At 41.7% G+C, this 26,786-nt stretch overlaps 1 protein-coding gene across 1 annotated transcript in view; it reads right to left on the bottom strand.

The window, feature by feature from the left end:
• FMR1NB (fragile X mental retardation 1 neighbor) overlaps positions 1–26,786 on the bottom strand; it is a 45,093-nt gene that overhangs the window by 17,689 nt on the left and 618 nt on the right. Inside the window, exons 2-7 of the mRNA XM_012727086.1 lie at positions 16,890–17,006; positions 13,491–13,631; positions 12,076–12,172; positions 7,517–7,726; positions 4,263–4,414; positions 1,924–2,074 (exon numbers count right to left, since the gene is read on the bottom strand). Coding sequence (XP_012582540.1) covers positions 1,924–2,074; positions 4,263–4,414; positions 7,517–7,726; positions 12,076–12,172; positions 13,491–13,631; positions 16,890–17,006 — 868 coding nt within the window. The remainder of the gene's footprint in view (positions 1–1,923; positions 2,075–4,262; positions 4,415–7,516; positions 7,727–12,075; positions 12,173–13,490; positions 13,632–16,889; positions 17,007–26,786) is intronic.

Here is a 26,786-nt window from a genome sequence, read left to right as displayed (position 1 = left end):
AACCCCTTGTTTACTGAACTCTTAAGCCTACCCACTGTACAGTTTGACTTGCTTTCTAAGAGTTCAGTTCACCTTCAAAGTGTCTGTTGGTCACAGCAAAAGTGAAAGTACCATAAAAAACATGTTGCTAATTCAGTCCAACAGATATTTTATTTGTGAAATACCTACTTGATGCCAAACACTGTCCCAGGGACCTGAATGAATGCATCATTGAAAAATATAGAGAAACCCCTGCATTAGGAGAGCTTCTATTCTGACAGGGGAAGGCAAATAATAAAGAATAAGCCTAACAAATAACCAAATTATAGTATGCTCACAGGTGACAAATGCTATGAACAAAACAGAGCAAGGAGCCAGGACCTGAGGTGGGGTGGCAGGGCTCGGCACCTCGGCCTTTCCACACAAGGTTCCTCTACTAGCCTATCTCAAAACAACTCTTCCCCCACCTGTACCGCTAGTCACCACTCTGTCTTTCCTCTGATGGCCTTTCAGCCCGAACTTCAACCAGTTGACCTCACATTCTGCTTTCTCTCTCTCACTCTCCCAACCCCTCTGCAATCAAAGTGGTCTAGTTTCTTGCTCCTGCCTCTTCACGGAAAGAGCTATTGCCAAACCAAAATGACCAATGGCTTCCCTGTTGCCAAGTCCAGTGGAAATGAACTAGAATTGTGAAACACCCTTTTCCTTGAAAGAAGCCTTCCCGTTTGCATGTCCTATACAGTAAGTCCTTAATGCCACCAAGAGGTCCTAACAACTTTAAAAGGAAGGCTGTATAGTAAAGGCCTATCCTCTAGTAACATAATTTTGTCAGCCACCCAACATCAGCTGGGATGGCTTTTTGCCTCATTAACATTATAATAAAACAATGTTACTTAAGAACCTGCTCGACTGTTCTTCCTGCTTATCCTCATACTTCTCCACCTCCACCAGCAGTTTCTGATCATCCATTAAAGCCTTGTGTTCTTCTGCATACTGTATCAGTTCCTTTTTCTGGTTGAAATAATCATTCACTGTGACTTCAATTAAATTCTAGTTATTGGTGAGTCCTCAGCTTTTATACACAGCAGACCATTCTCCTGAGCTCCAGAATCATTTCTCTGACTGACCGCTGGTCATCTGCAGCTGGATGGCCCACAGGCCCCTCAAGCATTCGTATCCAGAAATGGCTCACCTCCCCTACCACACCTGTCCTTTATATTCTCCCTTCACCCCCCATTCCTTCCCATGAACACATTAATCACCAAATCCGCCTAATGCTGCACGTTACACAGCTCTCAAATCTATTTACTTGTATCCACGGTGCTGTGACCTCAGGCCGGACACCATATTTGTTCACCCATATGAATAAACAAACAGTCCCATAACTGATTCCCTGATTAGTGCAGCTCCCTTCCAATTCTCCCTACACTAATCGGAGTGATCTCCAGGGACTCAGATCCAACTAGGTCATGCTGAAAGGTGTTCATTTAGTTCCCTTCTCTCTACAGGGAGAAGAATCCACCCACTCCACTATTTTATGTGGGCTCCAAAGTCTTTCAGACCTAACATCTACGTTGGTGTCTGAGCTACGTGCAGCACCCCAAGCACCCACACACTTAGGCCTCCATTCCAAGAGGCTCCTCCTGCTTCACAGTGACGGCATGGCACATGCCTGCTAATCTTTCTTACCTTTCAAAATATGTCACTTTCTGAAATCTGAGCTGGGTGTTCCTGGTATCTGCTCCCATAGAACGTAACACTCCTGTCACAATCCTGTCAACACTTCTTTTTTTAACTGTATTTTTTGAACGTTCACAGCACTGTTATATGATTTAGGGGTGCAGGTTCACACCACTCCAGATGTGTCACCACACCTCACCTACCACCAAAGTCCCCACAATCCACCCCCATTCTACTGGCCCCTCCTCTGTCATCACCTCTTACCTGACTTCCTCCCCAGCTATACTGTGAGCTCCAGGAAGAAAGAACAAGTCTACCTTGATCATGACCGTGACCCCAGCAAACAGAATACATGGTTCCATCAGCTCTTGTTCAATGAATAAACAAACAGCCAAGATAAACTTAAGCTCCACACCTTTCAAAAAGGAACATGAATCATTGAAAAAGATAGACACTTTTTCTAAAATATAATCAGCGTAGGGCCCTCCCTGGTGGCACACAGGGTATGGGGCTGTCCACAGCACTGCAGCACAGGTTAACTTGCTGGCCCCCGAGGGGCCCACATGGCACAGCAGACCTCTCCTGACCCGCCCACTGCTCCCTCAGCAGTGTGCTTTGGTCGATCCACCTGTTCTGCTCCCCACTCTGTCTCTGGTGAAGCCTCTCACCTCACCACCCCGTGCCTCTGGCCTGTACCCCAGTTCATATGTATATAAATAAATAATCTTTTAAAAGATAATCAACATAACTAATTTATATATGTCACAGGACACTATTTTCTCTAAATGTAAAGAAAATACAATATAGCAAGCGCTCACCTCTGAGTAGGGGGATATGGCTGATTTTTTGTTGTTGTTCAATCTATCCTTAGTCACCAGATTTTCTATAATGAATGTATCCTGAATTTTATGGTGGAAAGAAATGTGAAGAACTATAAAATTAAAGAACTTGACTATAAAATATGTATACCACTTGCCTCAAAATAAGCATACTAAATATGATCACTGCAATTTCCCCCACTTTGTTGGGGGAAATGAAATATCTGCCTTGTAGAACCAATAGACACGATGTTGATAATGCAACCCAGATTGCAAAAATCACATGGCTATTTAGCACCTGAAATGTCAGTAGTGTTTTTCCATGAATTTTAAAATTCCACAGAAACTATTTTGAAATGAAAAGGCCGGATTCTGGTTTGATGCAGAAAAACAGAAACATTTATTTTATATTTGGAAGTAAATATGAGTGTGAGGACCAGCATTAGTTCTTCTAAAATGTACCATCAGATGTATTGCTGGGACATTTTCCTCTGGCATATGGTCATCTTAGCGGTGAAATAATGCTACAGACAAAAGTAAAGTAGGATTAAGCAACTTGAAAGGACCCATGTGTCATGCTTGCTGATAAAGAGAAAGGACTGTAACAGATACTCTCTCCACACTGAATATGTTGCTGAGCTCTGTATTTTCCAAGTATTATGTAGTCAGTGACTCACATATTTTGCAGTGTATTATCTTACATTACTGTGTGAGGCACACACACAAAATACACTATAGCAAATATATCATTATAGCAACAACCCTGAATATCAAAGTTAACTGCTATGCCTCAGAGAAAGGCCCACAGAAATCAAGTTTTGTTAGTCTAGTTATACTGGTCTACATGTGTATATGTGCACACACATATCACAACGAACATACACAAAGTAATATAGGTATGCATAATGATACACATGTATGATAACTATTACACAAGCTAGTGTATAACCTTGTATAAATAAAACATCACAAGCATACATATACTACTTTGTATAAGGATTTTCTTTTGTTTCTCTTTAGATAAGTCACTTAACACCTTAACTTTAAGTAACACATTACAGTTTTCAAAGCATTTTTTTATACATAATATTGTTCAAGCCACACACACAGTTTCAGCTGACTATATCAAGGAGAGGTATTGAGCCACTTGCCTTTCCATGGAAACACCGACTCTCCAGACTCCCACTCCAGTAAGGATTCTACTCCCTGACAAGGACACCGTTTGCCCATCAACTGTTTATTCCTTTTGGCCCTTCACAATTATTTGGGGAGGAGACCAAGGCCAACACTAAGAGATGTAAGTTTGCACAAGTGAAACTCAGTCAGTCCATGACAAATGATTCAGGGATTCCCTCTCTCAGCCTATTCTAATACTGCGCTGTGAGTTTGAAGGCAGGTGGCTGAAAGTAACGGCCGGGGCCCAGGATCAACCCCAGAACCGTCAGACTCCTGAGCCATGGTTCTACCCTGAACAGCTAGTGTGTGCAACACACACGGCGGGTTCTAGCCATTACCGCCTAGCATCAGACCTGGAATGGGAGGGTTCCACTTCTCTGCTTCCCCTGGAGGGCAAAACCAGGTATACCAACCAAGTGACGAGGCACTCAAGCAACTCAGCATTTCTTGTCCACAGTCCTACCATCCGAAGAGTTAATATGATTTTAGAAGCTGATACTAGTGTGATTCAAATATTTGCGGAGCAAGAAATAAACATCAGCTGAACGAAGGTGATACGAAAGAAGAATCAGATATGAAACCTCAACTTTATATCCTACTGTGAATTACCTCTCCTTTCGTCCTCCACTTCATCACCAAGTGCCTCCTCATCTTCCACTGCTGGCCTTGACACCTCAGTACCCTTCTTAGGTTTGATTCGTTGTTTCTTCAAACCCTTCACCATCTTGTTGACTTTCTTTCGCAAAGGATTGGCCCATTTGCTATAATAATAAACGTGCAACATGAAATCCTGTTTCTCAACAGTGACAGGACAACAACAATGGAGGGGATTATGAGGAAAAGGCTAGCATCCCACATGACTCTTCACACATTCCCTATCTCTTACTGCCCTCCAAGCTTGGAAATAACGTCAGGCTACAACCTTGCTCTGCAACTCTATACTTCAGAACCTGGTACCCAGTGGGGGGTGGGGGAGGGTCCCAGAACTCTAGTTGATTGTTATGTTTATGGATTCTCATTTTCTAAAGACCTAGACATAAACCAAGGAGAAAAAAAGAGGAATATTCAAGGCGGAGGTAGGGTTGGAGACCCAAAAGAGAACAAAGATTCTCATAAAAACAGCGAAGAGGTAAACAACAGGTGCACAGTCCCACCCTCAGCTAAGTGATGCCTAGAAGAGGACTCCGGGCTGCAGCAGTGCTCTTAGCTCTGCACAGCAGCCAGGTCCTGAGCTTCTGGAGCCCAGAGACAGATAAGTCTGTCTTTGAAATGATGACTTTGAAGGTAATACTCACTCTTCCCCCCTAAAACTACATTACTGGGTTGTCACTGAGTTCCACTAGGTAAGACAGATGTGTGGTATATAAATGCCCTTTTCCCAATTAATCATAAAAAAGTCTGCAGGTATAAATGAAATAGTGGGTGAAGGTCAAAAATGCATTTCTATGATTTACCTATGGTTGCTTTACAGTGCAGTGCTTTTAAGTACAGTCTCAAAACCAATAATAACTAAAGGAACTATATAATTTCCAGTTCCGTGGGGCCAGATGTGCTTCAGAATGTGGAATACTTTGGTTTTAGAAAGATGAAATGGCGAGAGTATGCATGGCACTCCCATGGAGCTGGGGAGCATCTCAGGATCAAACTCAGTAATACTGCTGCGGCAAGAAACATGAAGATTCACTCCAAGCATTAAATCATGACTAGAAAATGTCTCAGGTAAGGTCAGATCAAGTTTTGGTGCCAGGTGAGTTCAGACAAAAAGCTTTAGGTTTGAAACATGTTCTGAATTTGAGAATTTTACATAAGGAATTGAGGACATGCTTTTCTCCTAATGCTGTGACTTCAAGATATCTTACTTCACACAACTTCAATCGCTATACTTGCTTAATGCATAGGTTTCATTTCAAATTTAGTGGTGTGTCCATTTCACTGGCCTGTTACCTAAAAGGCCACTGCACAGGTCTGGGTTACGGAGGACTCGGTTTTGGGCTCAGCCTTCCAGCATGCAAATACTGCCGAGATCCCAAGTTAGGTATTCTACCCAATGTGGGTATCTAAGGGGGAAGAAGGGGAATAAGGACACCTCTAGTGTCCTAGAGATGATTTTGTCCTTTTCATATAAAATGTTACATGTTGTGGCCAACATACTCAGCCTTGAAAAGTTCAGGTCATCTTTTCCCACACACAGTCAATACTGACTGAAGCATCTGTGTACTTACAGCAGAAAGACTAGATACATACTAGAGACATCAAGATGAGAAAGACACAGGACCTGCCTTCAAGGAGCTTACACTTTAGAAAGGGAGGCACCTATGAAGGCAATTTATTTAATGCAAGTAGAGATAAGCAGGGATTGGTAGAAGAACAGGAAGAAGCCTGATCCCATCTGGGCAGACGGTTTGGGAGAAGTTTCCTGGAGGAGGGAAGAGCTAAACTGAGGCCCACCCCTGAGTGGCGTGGGGCAGACAGAGAGTGGAGGCAGGAGACATGGAACAGCATTTCAATCAACAGGTAAGCAATGTTCAGAGAGGCAGGGAAGCTTGACACTGCCTCCTCACATAAGTAACAATATGGTGTGACAAAGAAAACTGACAACAGGAACAGGGACATCACGTGTTAGAAGTGCAGAAGAAAGAAGTTCTGAGAATAGAGAAAACATGGGATCTGCAGCACTTGTAAAGCGCCTCCCGGAAGAGTTGGAGCAGCTTCCAGATGAAGGGGAGAAATAAAGCGAAGAGGACAGAGTAGAGAGAAGCTCCAAGCTCTGGGCAATTCGGGCAACAGAACAGTTGCAAATGAGCTATAGCATATGCCCAGGAAAGTGAAGCTACCTCCCTGGCTACGGCAAGAGACACATGGGGTGTTCTAAGAAAAATGGCTGCGGTCACAGGAGCCTGTGTGGCTGACTCGAGAGCACAGCCCTTGGAGAGAACTGAAGCAACCAGATTCAGTGCATTTTTACCCATGTTCTTTTCTTCCCAATTCCTATAGCACAAAAAGCAAAAAAAAAGACTGAATCCTTGCTCTACCACTATATAATTTTGAGCATGAAACCAAACCCCCCTATAACTCTGTTTTGAAGGTCAAATTGACAACGTGTGAAAATGCCGTGTGCACTGGCCAAGACAGCCATGCTACGTGGTCTGAGCTGCACTTTCTTACTGGAATGTGGCTTCCTGCTGTGGCTACCTGCACACACCCCTGCTAGAGCATGCATGCCTTGGGGACAGGGGCCTGATCTGATTCAGCTCTGTCTCTCATGGCACCTAACAGAGGCCTAGGAGCCAGACATTCTTGAGTGCATTAGAAGTTCCTGAAGGATACAAGGGAATGAAGCAGTGCTATTTTAGGAAGCTAAGTCTGGCAGGACTTTACAGGATGAGCATGAAGGAGAGAGATTAGGAGTCAAGGCACGTGTGTAAGCTGGCTTGCAAGCATCCTTCTTCTCTCTCCTTGCCTGAGGGCATAGCTGTATACCCCTATTAGAGTGCCAGGGACCATCTCCAGGACTCACTCCTTGCCATCTTATAAATGCCACCTGCAGCCCATCGCAGTCGTTAGCTCTCCCTCAAGAGCTCCTCAGGCTGGACATCTCGTTACAGTGCCCCAGCGCTCAGCCCTGCCCTTGCCCTTGTATGCGAGCTAGCCTTGTGCTACGCGGTGGATGCTTACGGCCCTCAAATCTGCAGGTTGCAGCCTTTTCATTCCCAGTTTGGCTGTAATTGGAAATGAGGCCTCCAAGGAAGTAATTAAGGTCAACTGAGGTCATGAGAGAGGGGCCCTGATCTAGCCAAATTTGTGCTATAAAAAGATACCCCAGAAAGTGTGTTTAGTCCCTCTCACCCCACCCCTGCACGCACCCAGGAAAGGCAATGAGAGCACAGTGAAAGTGGCCACCTGCAAGCCGGAGGCGAAACAGAACAGAAACCGAGCTGGCACCTTGGTCACAGACACCCAAGCTCCAGACTGTGAACAAGTAAGCGTCTGTGCCCCCTCCGTGCTGGATTCCATTGCAGTGGCCATAGAAGACCGGCGGACTCGCGGTGGTTCCCTTTGCTCCTCTACTGCAACTGCCGGCCCAAGACAAGGCCCGAACTAAGATGTGCCAATAAAATGGGAGAAGGAGCAACTCCCAACTGGCGCCAGGAGAAAGCCAGCTGGCAGGGAGACTAGCGTTGGTTCTATGGTGATGACAAAGGAAACAGTCCTCGGTGACTCCCAGGCTTCTAGCCCGGGAGACTAAAGAAATCAGTGACAAAAATGGACAGGAGGCACGACGAGATGATTTGGGAGAAAAAGAAGGTAAGACCACTTGTGCACATGTGACTTTAAGGCACTATCCCAACATCTAATTCAGGAGCATGGTTGGAAATAAGGAACAGGTGGAGGTGAGGCTCTCAGGATTAGATCTGAGAGTAAGGCTGTGGCAAACAACCACGGGGGAACAAAGAACAGCACACCCACAAGCACCAGAACAACTGGGAACAACGAAATCTGAGGCAGGGAGCGATCAACAGTACTCTGTGAGCAAAAGGTCACACTGGATGGGGACTGAGAAAAGGCCGCTGTATTTGGCAATGAGGCTATTAGTTACTTGGCAACACATGACTCTTTCAACAGAACCTAGGTGTCCAGAATTCTCTAAAATGCCGCCCTCGGTGTCCTTGCAGTGAAACACCTCAGATATATAATCCGCACATAATGAGGTTCCCTCATTATTCCAGTAACTCAACTACCTTGAGCAGGGCCCAAGGAGAACTGGCTTCATGCAAACCGCACGTCTGTGATGACTCAGGCCGGAGCAGGGTCCCCGGTGCTCAGACCCTCATCTGCTCAGATTGTATCAGAGTTCTGAGAGCCCAGCCAGGTTTTGAGAATTTACAGACTTTATTTCTGTTCTCTGAATTCATTGTACATAATCCTAGGAACTTAAACCTTTCAGCAGTTGTCTAATGACTGCATAAAGCTTTTCAAAATAACAGCTCTATGTTGTGCAGTATTGTAAAACACACGTGGGGGTTGGAAAGTGCAAATGAGTGTTTGAAAAACTCAATGGGTGGTGATTTTGGGGCAATTTTTGACACATTTACCCCAGTTATTTACCTCCCATTCTAGGCAAGTAAGTGGTATGAAGACTATCTGCGCAATGAAAAGTGGATTATAACACAGGAGATTCATGCCGCGGGATTCGTCTAGATAGAGAACCATGCACAAGCAGCCATCTGGTGAGCAGCTGCAGTGTATGGAGGATGGAGACGTGCTATTTCCATCACCTGGGTATCAGATGATCCACAGTCACCTAAAAACGGCCTTTTTATTTGTTGAAAGCAAACATAGCTTGTCATTTTCAGACTGAGTTCTGAATTCTTAATTCAAAGTTGCAAACGCAACCTGACAGGAAGAGAGAGAACATAACAATGCACTTGGAGCGCTTTAAGGCGTGGCGTTAGGACATCTCCACTCTCCGCCCTAGTGCAGTGGGTGCACACTCTAGAGGCGCCTCACCTAGACACCTATGTTTCACTGGAGGATGCAGACAGGTGCAACTGTAACCTGCATGTTGGAAGATGAACGTGGCACCTGAGCCTTCTGTGACTGCTGCCTCTTACATCAGTCGCACCTGTCCTCTCTCCCCTCCCCTCCTTCCTTTTCTCCCCATCCACTTGCTCTTTTCCTTCCTTCATCTCTACGGAAGCCTTAAGCCTACCAGAGACACTTCAACCGAATGAGGCATCTGATCCCTATTAATGAGAATAAAAATAGCTCTTACATAACCTTGAGAACATAATGAATTTCAAAACACCTTACATGTGAGTTTAATAAGGCTATTAGCAGCAAATTCTTAGAAAGCTTTCCATGAATGTTCTCTGCCCCTTTTGTATATGTGCAACTAGTTCGAGCCGGCCTGAGCTCTGCATGCCTAGTTCACTTAACACCTGAACTCAAGTCAAGTGGAAGTAAACCAGAGGTTCGGGGACGAAGGTCAACTACCTCTGTTGAGAAGCGACAGTGAAGGCTTCTATGGTGGGGAAGACCCTTTGTGGTCTAATCTACATCTTCCCCTTTCCTCAGACTCAGCTCAAATAGCACCTCTGCTGTGGTGCCCACCCCCCTCCCCCACTGCCTCAGAACTGTTAGGAGCTATTCCCATCTCTCCCTTCAGCCCTTAATTATAATCTGTTTTATGTTATTACTTAGTGTGCCACGCTTGGGATTATTTCAAGGTAGACTTAAGCTCCTTAACAGTAGGACATAGGACTCCGACATTTCTAAATCCTCCAGAAGAGCTGCCACAGCAAACAATGACCGAATGTGGTCAGTTGCCGACAACATGAGCCAGCCTTCCCTGGACTCTGGAGAGTGATTATCCTCGCCGCCCAAGTGGCTTTCACTGCTCCCATCAGCTCCGTTATTTCTCATTTTTCATCCTTCCACCCCTTGCCCATTGCTAGCTCCTGAGGTGATCTGCAGAAAAAGCACTGTCCAAAATGCAGGAGGCACAGAATGTCAAAGCATCATTTGTTTCGCCTTAGACTGAAGGCCAGAGGAGAGCAACAGCAGCCCCCTCCAGGAGGAGTTACATCTGACCCACAGGACCCAAGGCTCCAGGCAGGTTCCACCCAAGAGGCGCTGGCCAAGCTCCCCTGTCTGTATTTGCATCTGGCCTCTCCTGCTTAGACAAATTACAGTGTTTGGGTTCTTGTTTTCATTTTTAATTCACTGCACATGGATTTTACTGCTGCATTGTTCCCTTTGACGGGGTCATTTATTTTACCTATTGTAATATTTTACCTGTCTTTATTGTCTGCAATGACTAAAAGGAGGCAGGTGAAGGAGATGTTTTTTTTTTTTTTTCAGGGTACTTGCCCCTCCCCACACACCCGACAGAGAGGTCAGCTGGTGTGTGCCTGTGTTTGAGCCCCACTGCATGGTATCAAGGGTGGGGTCTTCATGCCAAGACATGGTTCCCTGGCCTGTAAAATCAGCTTCATCGGGAAAAGCTGACAGTGCCCACCTGCCCTCAGACATGGTTCAGGGAAACTCAGCTAAGCAGCAGGCAGAGGCTGACAGTGGCTCTGGGATTGTAACAGCCACTCAGGATGCCTAAGGAACTTCGACTCTTCTACAAGAGGAAACAAGGCAAGTAATAGATAACTCATAACAAACTGAATTGTATGGCGTTGGCGTTCGAACATGTGATGTTCACAAGGTTCAAGTCTTCCAAGCCACTGTATTATGTAAAAGGAAGAAAAACTATTTTACCAGGGGATTGTTGTTGTTTGGAACAGATTTTCCGGAAAAAGTCAGGGTACCTGAGCACCTCCATAAAAATCCTTGACAGAGGCATGGTGGAAAGGTCATGGTGAAATCATTCTGCCAGGGCGAATATATCAGACTCTCTAACTGCAACAGCACCATCCTAGCCACCAACTGCTACCAAATGTTAGCTCACTTTTATTCATGAGTTAACTTTTACATGAAATCAAGGGGAAGGTCAATGATCCCACTCTGTCCCCAACCCCGGGGGGAGGAAGGAGAGAAGGTCTAGGACTAGAGGCTATCACTCAGTGCAAGGAGCTAAGTGAGAACAGAAAGGCTGGGGGCCAAAGCGCCAGAGCATGCAGCAGCATGTGCTCACACATGGCGGGAAGTGGAGCGCCTGCAGTCCTACAGTGTGGCAAGCAAAGGGCAAAGAAACAAAACTGCACTGGAAAAAATAATAGCAATTATAATAGAAATAGCGAAGACATTGAGAAAAATAAATGTCCAGGATTGCGTCTAACGGGAGGAGGCAAAGAAGAGCCATGGCCACTACAGCCTGAGGAGTCAGAGGGCTCAGTCTCCCACTGGGACCTTCCTTCTGCCAGAGAACTGCCGAGGGACTCTCAGGCCCGTGCTAGCGCTGACCCTGCTCTGGCCACACTGAGTGTGAGCGCCTACTTCCATTCTGTGCCAAGTGCCTCACTCAGCTCTCCCTAGTCCCAGCCCAGCAGGGGGGAGCAGTCTTGAAAATAAGCAGATTTGCAAGCATGTCAGTGGTCCACGGGAGTCTCTGTACAATGATGAGAAGGAATCTGATGCAAGCTGGCTTGACGACTGACCAGAGCATCAGGCCACGGCCATTGCCAGGGCCCGCTCCAGCATTTCTTTTTCCTTTTCCTTACAGTTGGGGTTTCCTTTGATGTAGGAGTGGACAGACTATGCAAGAAGTTAGCGTAGATGGGTAGATAAGAAAAAAAAGGCTACTGAAAAACTGTTCTGGTAGATATCTAGGTTTTTCTCAAGCTACCATTTTTTACAGAAAAGGACCCAAGCATCACTGCTGTGCTCCTGGTGCGTGTGCTAAGTGTCAGTACACAGACATCTATCTGCAAGCACAGCCAGCCTTAAGCAAATCAAAGCTGACATGTGCACCTACCTCCTCCGCCAGAGCGAGCAACAGACAAGGGGCACACAGGCCAGGACGATCATGGTGAGCATGCCGAGCACAAATATCCGGAGCATCCGCGTAGTCTCTGTGGGTTTCATTACATCCTGTTACTTTCATGGCTTAAGCGAGAGAAGCAAATCTGAACTCTTTCATAAAGTCCTCATTAAAAAAAAAAAATCAGTTAACAGTAGAGTAAAATACAGGCTTCTTATATAACAGGTAAATATCCTGGCTGTTCTCTAAGTAGCAGAAGCTTATGAAATGCTGTCAAAATACAACTAAAGGCCACACTCTAAGTACCTGCCCCATCGAAGCCTTAACAAAACGCTCCTGGTTTGGATAGCGGCTTTTGTGTTTCACACTATAGGTTTCTTTCCACCACCCGAGTGTGCTTTTCCTTGGCCATATGTTACATCCTAGAGCACTTGAGGAGTGAATTAATCTATGAATACTTAAATTGATAAAGGAATGGTTCCTTACATGTTTACTTTCAAATTGTAAAATATTAAATTAAACAGGAAATCAAGAATTTTCAGGTGAATATGCATATTTTATTCTTACACTCATTCGGAAATGCATTCTAATGTGACTGGGGAATTGTAAGTCACGGTTCAATTTTTTCCTCTACAAAAAAGCAAATGTCTCTTTACACATAATATGAAGACTAAACTGATGAATGAATTATAAACAGCATGTGACAGTGTTAAAATTGTAATAGTATATTCATGATCAGGTTTCAGTTGCCGTTATTAATACTAGATGATCAGCAAAGGGCCACGACTGAATAGCAAGTATGTTAACCTAAGACACTGTTTGTGAATGTATCCTTCTTGTAGTATTTGTTAGTGTTTCATCCCATCAAATATATCTATCATGGGACCAACAGCTAATAAGTCTCCAGTAACCATGAAAGCACAAAAACAGATGGTCTGGTTCTCAAAATTTTGTAAAGAAAAAAAAATCTTAAGAGAAGAGCCTAATTTTAAAATAACAGAACAAAAAGAAACTAATAAACAGAGCTTAACAGGAAACATGCTGTTATATACTGAGATGTCCACAAGATAAATGGGAAGAACTCTACTCAAAGAGAGGGTGGCAGGAGAAAGTTCTGCTCTGTCTAGCGAGTTGCTTCTCCCAGGACTGAGAGCTACAAGACAGGAAGTATGAAAGCAAAAAACCATGTGAGATGAAACTGAACTGTCCATCATATCTAAAGGCTAAGCAGAAACTACTCTGAAAAGAGGCCTGACCTCTCAGGACTTTCAAAGGACAGCATTGCCCAGGGCTGGCACCCCCTTTCAGTGCTAACCTGAAAGGTGCAAATGTAAACTTATGCCATGTAACCTGTTAATTCAATTGAAAAAAAAAATAGAAATGTAGTCAGTGTAAGAGGATGAACTTACTATCTTCTAACGGGGTGAAACAGTTGAAATTACTGGTCCTGTGTGATGAATAACAGCATTTGAGTTTCAAACATTCACTCTGGTTAAGATCTGTCAGCCCTGTGCAAGTCTCTACCACCTGGTCTTCCTTTGGAATGCATGCTTTTAGAAACAAAATCCAAGAAAGATAATTTAGCATGGTTAATAAGCACCTTCCCTAATTAAATAACTACTGCAAGGCAAAAACAAGTCAAAAAATAAACATTGAAGATGGCACATTTAAAAAAGAAATTGAATGACATATATAGAAAAATAAAGAGTTAAACCAACAATTACCACATAGTTAGTTTAACAGCATATCTTCAGTTCTAGATGAACTGGAAAAAAAATCTAGATTCTTAACAACCAATGGTAAGGTCATTTTTAAAGGGCTGCAGATCATCACTTGAGTGGTGGTGCCATAACAGAGAAGGTGGTTGAACAAATACCTTTAAAACTAACACTTTGTTGAAATAATACCACAGAGAGCTCTTCATTCGATTTCACTAAGCTACTCACTGACTGCATCGGTGACAGTGAACGCAAGGCAAATTCACACAGTTCAATGCTGGGGCGTGAGGGGAAATGATACTATTGGTATTGACCTACTTCCTGTGAACACCCATCACATGGACATCACAAAATGCTTTAAGATTCTGCCTCCTGGATCTGAAGTTAGCATTCTGTCATTTTGAATAGGCCACGGTCTGTGGCATAAACACCAAGAATCACAGAACTTCAATAAATCCACACATGTTTAAACCTGTAAACTCACATGCTTGAAAAGCTGATTTGTTTAAACATCCTGCTTCACAAGAGAATCAAATGACAATGGAAAAGGAAGATGGCAGATTTTCATTCAAAAAGAAAATCTCCACAGTATGGCTAACAGTGAGCATGGATGCAGTTCCATTTCCAACACGTCAGCAGCAGATTTAGAAAAGTACTAACTGATGTCTTATGGCCACTCTTAAGCATTTCAACTTCAGCAAAGAATAACATAATGACTAGAAGGCTATTTTTGATGGTCCATTTCATTATACTCCCTTCTAAAGGTTGGCAATTTCTAAAGCAAAGGTGAAAGTAGTAACAGCTGCCTCCTGGGGGCAGGCAGCACACTTTCCACACATTATTACTAATCTGCACAAGTCTGGAAATGAGCTTTTCATCCTCCACTTTAACAGGAAAGAAATACAGATTCAAAGTCACTTGTGCAAGGTCACAAATGAAGGCATTACCAGATGGCCTGGACATTCACTCCCCGAACATGTGAGAGCTTAGCCTAGTCTGGAGTTATGTATGCTAAGCAATCTGTTCTGCAATGTTGCCAGGCCCAGCGTGACTCTCCACAGGTCGAGCTACATCTGGAATGCCATGCTCAGCGGGGGCCTCACACACCCAGAAAAGGGTGACAGTAATCAGGGCCTGGTGAAAAATGGGCTGAATTTCCTGCATTCTGTGCACGTCACAACAGACATTGTTCAAAGACCACTTTCCAGAAAGGAAAATCATAGAAGAGATCGTAAATCATAGGAAAGGCTGGACCAGATGACCTCGAGGGTCCCTTCTATTGCCAAGCTTCTGTTGTTTTCTACTTAAAACCTCATCTGATGGGCTTGATGCTAGATACTGAGATTAACTTTCAGACTCAAATTACTAAGACATACTTGTAAGTCTGAAGAATAAAAGGAGTAAAACAACTTTAATCATGTTTAAGTATCTAATTTTGTCCAAAAGGAGAAGCATCACGTCACTGCCCAAGCTTCCTTGATGCTGGTTATCATTTTATCTGCAAGAGATGAATCTTAGACAAACAAAAGCCTAATGAAAAAATGAGACTTCTTTTTAGTGCCTCCATGGAGAGTGTTAATTTTCAATTGTACAGAAGAAATAAGTTGATTAAAACTATTTTACATCTCATGAACTTGTAGTTATTCTTTTCAAAGGAGATAGTATATATATATATACACACACACACACACACACACACATATATACATACACATATATATATATTATAAATATTTAATCACAATTTTGCAGGATTTAATCAACCTAGCTCAGATGTTTCTCTTAAAATGGAACAGTTAGAATTTGTGGCAGAAATGTTATCTCATACAATTAATTTTGACTCGACTGACTATACCAGGTTGGAGGGGCATTTGGAAATACAGGTGTTCTGTAGATTTTTTTTTAAGAGAGGGGAAGGCTTTATTATGCTCCTGGGGGAGGTCCGCAGGCCCAGTGGGGGCCTGAGAAGTTGCACCCAGTGTATAGGCTAGGGGTCTTTTATATGTTCTTTAGAATATTTTTAAAGGTGGCTTCAGGGTAAGTACAATGCAGTTATCCTAGGTAGTTCTGAGACAGTCTTTATATCTTCTACCTTCATAAACTAAAATTTAAACCATCATTTGCTGTTCATGACCAAGTGTGGCTTCACTAAGCCCTTCTTCAGCTTTGCAACCTGCCACTTTCTCCACTCATTGGGACCACAGTAGTTTTTTAATTTACTGGAAGAGATTGTATATTTTGTTATTCTCATTGGTAGTAGGTGTTATAATGCCTGTTTTGAACTTGATGAAACCAGTTTAGAGAAATGGGAAGAGATTTATGCAAGGTCACAGAAGAACTCACTGGCAGAGTCTAGAATTAAACAATGGAAATAATTGTGTCTTCATATATGTACATTGCATTTTGTTAGAATAAATTCTGCATGATTTTTAATAAAAGCTTCACCTTTGTAATTCACATTTGTCAATTTATTTCAAGCTTCTCCTTGAAAGGGCACCACATGCTGTACAAAATGAAACGTGTTTATTTGTGGTTAATAATTCTCAGGAGTCATCATGAACTGGATAAACATATACAGACTCACAAAAAGATGATGTGACTTGAAACCTGAACTTTTTATCATTAAAACAGATGGGAAAACATCTGGTATACCAGTCCCACAATAGCCTGATTAATGCCACAGAGGACATAGATTTCATAACACTGAGTCAGTGGCTCTGCTTCAGACAATTCCATTAAGGTAAGCAGTGAACAGTTTGGAGATTCATAAAGGAAAAATATTGTATAAAGAGTAACAAACATTGATGTATGGAATGCCTTACAAATATCAATATTGTAGCCTTACAAATATCAATATTGTAGCAGTTCATCCTAGCGGTTCATCCTCACAACTCTTTGTAGTCGGTCTCTTTATTTTACAGACACAGAAACTTAAGTTCAGAGAGGTTGTCTTGCTTAAGGGAAAGGGCAGACTCAAGTTGAAAACTCAGGTCTGTCCACGCCAAGTGCCAATAGACCACACTGCCTCTTAAACATTTAAACACTGTTTCAAAAAGAGGAAATCAGGAGGGAAAAAATCAAACGACTTACTAGTTGGGGAGAAAAAGCTTAGCACAGTTTTCCAGGTAGAGTGTTTGGGAGATTGTCCATTAGAGTTGTCATTGCTCCGTAGAAGATAATCGCTTGGTGTCAAAGAATACGGAAATCCTTAAGAAAAAGTAAAATAATTCAACATACAAAGTATTTATCACTTTCTATGACTCTTTAATAGTATTTTTTTGTTTAAGTTAATTATGGAAAAATCTAAGAGCTAACAGACATTGTACATTCATCTCATGACAGTTTTGGTACTACTAATAATCAGAATGTAATCCTGAAAGACTATATTTTAAATTTAAAAATGCTTAAGCTAGGGGCTAACAGAGCCCTGTGTTGCACAATAAACTGATTTACAGTAGTCAAGTTGCCCCTGAAAACAGCCTCAACGTTCAGAAGCCCAATCACTTATCAACTGGGAAACGATATGGATTCCAACTAAATCAGAAACTCTTGGCTTCTTCATTTACCGATAAAAATCATGGCCTTAGACACAATAAAACCTCTTGACCCTTCTTCACTGCTTCAAACAACCTGTTTTTAAGTGTATTTGTTTGAGTCTCTCCTATAGAAAGAAGGAAAGATATCCATCTCTGTCCCCAGAGCATGGATTCATCCACACTATTAAATATTTGCCAACACTATCTTCAATAACTTCACAGCACAGCATGAGACAGCTCTATAGTAACTGAGTTAACTATTTTTCCATACACAGGTATTTGTTTATAATTTATTAATAATATAAAGAACACTGTAATAGTTGTCACTGGAGCTACAGATTTGCAGATATTCATGAAGAAGTTCTGAGGATAAATCCTTAAGGCCCAGCTCTCGGCCACAGCCACGTGACCCCCCAAAAGGCCACACCGGGTGCAGCCTACTAGCAGTGCAGGGAAGGGCCAGTTTTCCTGCAGCCTCACATTTCTGTTGTTTGCCAACTTGATGGTCAAAATAATGGTATCTCTCTGGTTTGCATTTGCACTTCTGTGATCAGTGAGCTTACATCTTCTGTATACTTGCTGCATAACAGAAACTTAGCCTTTAACCTGTCATGCCTGTTGCAAGTATTTTTCAAGGTAGTCGGCTACCTGTAAGTTTTGTATGATTTGGGAATTCTAAAGTTTGAAATGTTTTATGTAATGAAACCTATCAGTTTCTTCCTTTACTATTTCTGTCTTTCAGCTAGTAATCTTTGCTACTGATTTTATATTCTAATATTTCCTCTAACACTCCCAGGGTACCACTGTTTAAATGTAAAATCACCTGGAATATATTTTGTAGTATGTTACGAAGTAGAATTATATTTTTTCAATGTCCTAATCCCATTTATTCAGTTCAGCCTTTCCTGCTTGTGACACCATCATCATATTCTAAGTTTTCATATAAGCCTAGGTTCTTTTCTGGACTTTCTGTTCTGTTCCACTAATCTATCTGTTCATGCACCAATGTCACTGTTCCAATTTATCTTATATTGTTGCATGTTTTACAACTGGTATGACAGTCCTTCATTAGCCTTCATTATCAAAATTTCATTCTCAACTCTGAAAAACTTGGAGGTGAACCTTAGAATCATCTGTCAAGTTAAAAAAAAAAAAAAGCCCAGGCCCTCCCTGGTGGCGCAGTGGATTAAAGCACAGCACTGAGAAGCTAAAGCCACTTCCGCATGAGGTCGATCCCCACCTGCCCCGGAGGTGACCACATGGCGTCGCAGACCTCTCCTGACCCGCCCGCTGCTCCCCTCAGCAGTGTACTTCATCGATCTGCCTGTTCTGCTCCCCACTCTGTCCCTGATGAAGCCTCTCACCGCCCCTGAGCCTCTGGCCTGTACCCCAGTTCTGTATGTACAAATAAAATCTTAAAAAAAATCTAAAAAAAAAAAAAGCCCAGTAATATTTTTGTTGTAGTGATATTCACTTATTTAACATTCATTCAAAAAATAGGAATTGTGTGTCTCATAGGCTGGGCCTGGATTCAGTTAAATGTAGACTCACTTGAAGAGAAGTGACAACTGCACAAATTTTCTCACTCAAGAGTGGTTTGTTTACCCACACGTGTACTTCTCTTTTCATGTCCCCAGTAAGAGCTGGAGCTGTGGTCAGACAGGCCCTCCACCTTTCTTATGTTTCTGGCCATATGAGAGAAACATATGGGTGGGGGCGCAGCCCCGAGACATTTGCCAGCTGATCACTGCTGGCATGTAAGAAAGCTGTTTGATTCTGCTTCAAATACTTTCTAACTTCCTACCTTAGTTGGCTCCTCGACTGTCATTATTCACTTTCATTTCAAATCTAGATAGTCACACTGTCAGTAAATACAGATGTGCCCCCAGTATCAACCAACAGCTTCTTTTTCTTCTCTCATTGCACTGCCTAGAACTTCTGGACCTAGATTGAATATTAGCTGTGGTAATGGGCATTCTAGAGTGAATCCTGACTTTAACAGGAATGTACTTACATTCCATCATTACGTGTAACATTAGTTGCTGACTGAAGATAGTTTTTTTTTTAATTTTTATTAAATTAAAGATGTATTCCTCTAGTCCAATTAGCTACAAATGTTTTGTTGTTATTTTGTTTCATTTTTTAATCAAGAATGGGAAGTGGGATTCAAACAAATGCTTTTATATTTATTTATTGCCATGATCATATCCCTGCCTATCACTTTTTAAAACTTAATATATTTTCAAATATTAAATATTCTTGCATTCCTTAAAGGCCACAAGTGCTAATGTTTTATGTTATTTATGGAGCAACATTCCTAAGTAAAGTGTGTGTGTAATTTTCTTAATAATAACTCTCTAGGTTTGAGCATGAGAATTATACCTGTTTCTTAAAATAATCTTGAAGGTGTCTCATCCTTTTATCTATCTTGAAGCAGCTTAAGTAGCATAAGAAATATTCCATTATTAAGTTTGGGAAAACTCTACAAATAGTCTGAGTCTGTATTTTTTTGTGGAGGGGGTAATTCCTTTACAACTTTCTACTTCTCCGTGGTCATGGGTCAGTTTTGATCATTTTTATTTTCTAGGAAAATATTCACAAGATAATTAACAATTAGGACAGAATCATAATAGAACTCACTAAAACTTTTACATTTCCTTTTTATAAATAATAACATCTTGTTTCTCATTTTAATGAGAATGATTTCCATATATATGGAAGGTGTGTATCTCAGCCTGCAGGGTACAATTCTGAAAGTTAAATCATGCTGAGTTATATTATTCAAATGTGTAATATCTGTATTTTTTGTCAAGGACTGAAAGGTATGTGTTACAGTCTCACACCAGGATTGTGCTTTTTTCAAAATCAATTGTTTTATATATTTCAACTGTATGAATAAATGTCCATTCACAACAGTTTTATCTTTACTGTATATTAGATATGTTGACAATATTAAAAAAAATCTTGTCCTGTTGTTTTCTCCTAATTCCTACTCATTCAATAAATAAATAATGTCTACTGTATTCTAACTTTGGGGGTATATCAGTGAGCAGATCAGATAAAATCCCTGCCCTCATGGAACTCACAATATAGCAGAGAGGACAGATAAGAAAGAATTAAAAAAAGAAAGAAAGAAAGAAAGAAAGAAAGAAGTAAACTCAAAAATTAAGTAATTGTAATGAGTGCTCTGAAGAAAGGCGAAACCAACCCAGTACAAGTTCAGGGACCTGCACTGGACTCTGAGATGACAGGACATTTATGCTAAACACAACAAGAAAAAGACCAGTCGAAACAGCCAGCCACACGAAGGGCACGCCACGAGAGGAGATCGCCAGGCACACCTGGCCAGGTCAGAGGACTCGCAGCCCAACAGAGGCAGGAGAGAGGCTGCAACCTGGCAGCACTAAACGTGCCACTACTGTTTGCTTGCCCAGAAGCCCCCACCTAACTGAACTGGCAGCCACTTGAGTCAGCAAACCCTCAAAGGAAGTGCTAGCTGGCAGTGGCCACTGAAGCCTCGATGGCCCCACAGGGTCTCTGCAGGTGGGGTGCTCTCTGGAGTCCTTCCAGAATAGAGCCGGATCCCCAACTCTGAGTATCCCCGCCCTCAAAGACAGTCTTGGCCTTGGCCTGGCAAGAGTGGGTTGCTGCATATCCTCTCAGCAGCGGCTATCCTGGCTTCCTTCTGCCTCTCAGAAACCCCTCAAAATTCCCAGCATGTCGGTGGCAGCTGGCATCCTGTGGGCTCTCCAGGTTCTAGCCCATCCTAGATCTTTTGGTAACTTCAGTGGGCAACGGAGACAGAGGAGGCAACAACATTTTGACTCAAGTGGCACCATCAGTGGCAGCCTGACCAATAAGTCTCCAGTGTGTGTAACTGGCCTTCACCACTGGCTTCTTCTGCCAGCCTCTGAAAGGTAGCAGCTTGTCGGTTAACTTCAGCAGCATTTCCCAGTTTGGTGTAAATATCACCAGCATTACCGAGGCAGTTTCAGGTGGACCATCGTTGAATGCTGTGGGTGTTTTTTAATCTGTGCTATTTTACATTTGTTGAAAAGTGCAGAAAAAAATATATGACTAACATGTCAAAGCCACTATGACACTAAGCACAGTTACTATCACCTTGCAGGACTCTTGATAAACTTCCTGTCAACATTCCTGTTCTTCCCTCCCTAGAAACAACTGGTCCCCTGTCCCCTCTTCTCTACAAAGCCTCCCACGGGCTGTGCCCTAGTCTTCCCCAATCTTCCTCTAAGCCCGGGTAGGCACCAGCAGCTTTCCCTTCCCCCATCACATTTCATATGCAGAATAATTCCATCCTCTAAGCCTCTAATTTGCATCTGTACACTCATTAATATGCTCTGCAAACAAAAGATTAGGAGCCACCTTCCTTAAATGGCATCAAGAAGTAGTAAAGAACCAATTATGTTTCCTTGCCACAAAGAATTTTTAATTTCTCTGTTACAAAAAAACAGACTGAAAATCTAAATACATTTTTAAAAGGGGGAAGAAAGACTCAAAGCAGGGGGTTTTGTGTGCCTGTGATATGTGAGAAATGGTAGAGTCCAGCTCTCAGAAGGATCCATGTTTGGGTGAACCTTCTGCTATTATCTTGAAAATTCATAATTCCTAAGCAAGGGACCTGGAGTTTTTGTTTTGCAAATTATGTGGCCACTCTTGATCTGCTGCTGCCTCTCTGGTGTGAGGAAGTATATGTAGGCCTGAGAAGCCTGAACAGGGGCAGGAGTGGCTAGTAGTAACTGCCAGCAAAACACGACCAGGGCCTCTGTAGGAGGCCTGCCCAGGCTGCAGTGCTCCTGGGCCGTGGCCTCAGGTACACCCGAATCTGGCTCCTGTCTCTGCCACACACTACTTGGTGAAGCTGGGCAAGTCAATACATTTCTCTGCCTCGGTTTCCTCACCGCCAAAATGGGCATGGTATTTTAAAAGATTGAGATGATTACATGAAGTCCTATACAAAGTGTTTAGCATAATGCAAAATGAGAAAATATTTTCTCATTGTTTATTTCTGCTGCTTTTAATTTTTAATTTAATAACATTACTTTGTTTGTTGGATACTTATTTTTATAACTATTTTTAGTAGCAAATATGACCAGTGTTCCATGTAACTATGCTACACTATGGTTTCCTTTTGAAATAAATATATATCCATAAAAAAAATAAGGCACTTAAAAGGAAAATATGCAAAATATTAAGATAACAAAGTTATGAGGGTGTACAAAATGGCTGAGGCAAGAGAAACAGCCACCTAGGGAAAACTCATTGTTTAGATGAGCTTAAAGAGGTCAAGTGATTCCTCAAATGTCACATAGCAAGTCAGTGGTGGACTCAGATAGCGCAGGCCTTCCAGCTCTTAGTTCAGGGCTCGCCAACTATACTACAAATGGTTACAGCAGGCAGGAGCTCAGTGCTTAATGAGGTACCTGGCGGGCAGCCAGACTATCTATGTGCACTGCCTCATTCACTCCCCAGGGATGGCAGGTGAAGGAAATATCCTAATATAATGACACAGAAACTAGTCATGTGGTTTCGTTCATGAAGCTAAAGCATTCTGAAAATATTACCCATTACTCAATCTTTGTCATTTTTTTCATCTACCCTGAAAAGGGTGTGTATTAAGGGCAGACCCAGTAGTTTCCAGAAAACTGGTGGAGGAAATAGGGTCAAATTCCCAGTCCCCAGTCTGCCAGTCTCCTCACTTTAATGCCACTGGTCCATAAGCCTTCTACATAAAAATAACCTGAAAATCAAGGTGGCTTGGGAATCCAAATGTCAATACAAATTAGAGTTCTCTCAGGTCCCTCAACCTCAAATTCCCTGGGTGGCGTTAAGTCCAAGAGAATTCAAAAGGATGTGCATAGGAAGGAGAAGGGGAGTCGGAGAGCATCAAGTGCTTGCTTTCACCCTTATACTCCAAGGCCATGGCTACCCTGTTTCATCTCTCAGTGCATTTTTGTGTGATCATCACTACATCTAAGCATCATAAACCATATAACTTGAAACAAGAGGAATTCACCGTCTCATGGTTATGGGGGACTAAAAGTTCAAAATCAAGATATCAGGGTAGTTTCTTTGAAGGTTGTGAGGGAAGACCGTCTGATTTGTAGACAGTCATCATTTCCCTACATCTATTCAAGTTGTTTTTGCTCTGTGCATGTCTAGCTCTGTCTAAATGTCCCCTTTCTATAAAGACACCAGCCATCTTGAATGACACCACCCATTCTAGATGTCCTCATTATAACCTGACTATCTCTGCAAAGACCAATTCTCCAAATAAGATCACATTCTGAGGCACTGGGGTTAATTAAAATTCCAACTTTTTTTTGGGGGGGGGGACCACAGTTATACCCATGGCAGTGCATTTAGTTACACTAATTAAGTAAAATCATTTAAAATGCAAAATGATATTTAATTCATCCAGTCACATATTACCTCCTGGGAATCTGGGAAATCTGACAATATAAAGAATGAATCATAGATTATTTTAGGAGAAAGCGTGTTAAACTTATATTGGAAAAGTCCTCATGGAAATAAAGAAATCACACTGAACAACAGTATTCTTTTTTTTTAAGAGCTCTACTCAAAATAGAAATAGAAAATGAAGAACTCACAGACTAAGAAATAATAATGAACAATTTGTAAAGTTCTTAGCTGTATTTGTAACCAATGTTTACAAATACAGTAAAAACAAGCCAGAATTACTTTGGCATTTTAAATGAATAGTAGGAAAAGTAAATATGAATAACTTGGAGTTACATGATTTGTAAATGATCACTCACATGTATCTTAATATTTTTCAAAGAGCAGAAATCATATTTTTCTAACTCATATCAATTAATTGATAAAATAACGTATATACCTGATTTAACTCTGACTTCCGTCCTTCACAAAACAGTTATAAATCCACTCAGTTTTGACATAACATTTGGAGGACTCTGTTACTTTTACTTCCAATCACTCTAGCCAATCTTGTCTCCTCCCTCCTTGGTGGTAGGGATGGAAAGCCCACAAAAGGGCAGGAAGACAGTCATTGAGATTAGAGGTGGGAGTGGTGGAAGATGTTTAGGCTCAAGGCCAGTGTTTGAGGGAGGGAAAACAGTAGAATTGGGAGACTTTTATGCCTAGAGAAGATAGAATACCAGTGGTGGCAGGGAAGCCTTGGGAGGTAAAACAGAGAAGGCCCTTTCCGGAACACCATTATGGAGCTAAGGAGAAAATGCTGTGGGGAAAGGAAATGCATTTGAGTGGTGGATAAAAATGATTTGGAGTTGGAGGCAGAAAAGACTGAGTAAGGAAAGTGAGACAGCAGACCATGCTGTAGAAAGAGGAAAATAAAACCAGGGGAGGAGAGAGCAGGAAAACAGGTGAGGAGAGAGGAGGGTATTTGTGAAAGAAGGTCAGGGAAGGAAGCCCTTTCAGAAAAGACCTATAGCAAGTAAAGAGATTGAAACATTAATCAAAAATTTCCCAACTAAGAAAAGATCAGGAGCAGATAGCTTCCTTAATGATTTCTACCAAATATTAACAGAAGAATTTATATTAGCACTTCTCAAATTCCTCTAAACGTAAACGTAGACGAGGGAACATTTCCTAACTCGTCTATGAGGCCACTATTAACCTGATACCAAAGCCAAAGACACCACAAGAAAAGAAAACATCAGACCAACATCTCATATGAACACAGATACAAACTATCACAACAAAATAATGGTGGCTGGAAGCAACAGCTTATTCAATGGAGTACAGTAATGACCAAGTGGGATTCATTTCAGGAATACAGGGTGATTGACATAAGAAAATCAATGCAAATACCACATCAATAGAATAAAAGGGGGAGGTCAGGAACCTCACATGATCATCTCAGCTGATGCAGAAAAAGCAGTTGACAAAATCCAAAACCTTTCATGATAAAGTCATGCGGCAAACTATAAGTATTATACAGCACGTTTATGAAAAACCAACAGCTAAAAACATAATAGTGAAAAATGAAATGCTTTCTTCCTAAGTCAGGAACTTGTCAAGAATGTCCACTTTCTTTTTTTGGCTGTCCACTTTCTACCGCTGCTATTCAACAAGACTGTACTAGAAGCTCGAGACACACAATTGGGCCATAAAATGAAATAAAAGGCATCCAGTAAGATTACCTGCATTCAAAGACAGTATGATTCTTTACATATAATACCCCCCAAAAAAATCCACAACAAACCTACTAGAGTTAATAAACAAATTTAGCAAAGTTGTAAGGTATGAGACCAACAAACTTCCATTCATACTCAAATTTACAAAGACTTCTTTACAAATTTACAAAAATGTACTTAGTTAAAGCAAGTGTGACTTACTTCCTGGACATCATTGTACATTATTTTATTTTAAATATTTTTATTAGTTGGTAGTTAGACCAATTATTTTGAAATGTACTTATTTTGTGCTTATATCTGCACTACATTTATTTTTAAAGACAGAACCATGCCCTGATATTTGTAAAATACATCTTGTCATATAGTACCAGGAGTTAAGTAGGTGTTAAATGTTGAACGATTAGGACTTTCCAGTGACAAGAACGATTAGGATTTTCCAGTGACAAGTAAATCCCACCACGCATAAATTTAGGTGCATTCTAGACACTTGTCTGAGTCATAAATGGGATAACTTAAAAATATCAAAATATTAGAGGGGGAAGTAACAATAAAAAGAGAAATCGTACAAAAAATAAATTTAAAAACTTAAAATTAACTAAAAGAAAACAAAAGATAAAAAGGAAAATAAAGTAAAATATATTTTTTAAAACGGTTGGCAAATAATAAAGACAAAAGGTTTTTAATAAAAAAATAAAATATAAAAATATTTGGGAGGGAGAAGAGAGATGGGGAGAGTGAAACTGGATCCCTAACACAGCCATATGCAAAACTTAAGTCAAAATCCATCAACATAAATACAAGGACTAAAACCATAAAGCTCTTAAAAGAAACAAAGGAACAAATCTTTACGACTTTAAAATTTCTAAATGGATTCTTAGCCAGGACACCAAAAGCACAGGCGAGAAAGGTAAACCAAATAGATAAACTGGAGTTCCTCAAAACTAAAGCAAGTATCCATCATAAAATATTATCAAGAAATTTAAAAAGAAAACTTACAGAATGAGAGAATATTTATAAATCTTATATCCAGAAGCTAAAAAGAACCCAGTTTAGTTAAAAATAAAATGGGTCCAAAGTCTCCGTGACCCAAGCCTCCACCCACCGCTTGCCCAGACCTGCCCTCCCACCAACTAACCTCGCCTTGTCCATGACCACACCCACCGGAGGTGGCCCCCCCCTTCCCCACAACCGCTATCCTCTGGGGCATCCTGTGGCCGGTCTCCCCGCCCCCACCTCAGTCCCCAGGACTGGCCCTGCCCTTGACTTTCCCTCCAGTGGCCTCCCTAAGGCCC

Source organism: Condylura cristata, unplaced genomic scaffold (genome assembly GCF_000260355.1).
Source record: "Condylura cristata isolate star-nosed mole 26May11 unplaced genomic scaffold, ConCri1.0 scaffold00019, whole genome shotgun sequence".
NCBI lineage: Eukaryota > Metazoa > Chordata > Mammalia > Eulipotyphla > Talpidae > Condylura > Condylura cristata.
The sequence above is the reverse complement of the archived record's forward strand: the minus strand, read 5'-3'. Positions and strand labels throughout refer to the sequence as shown.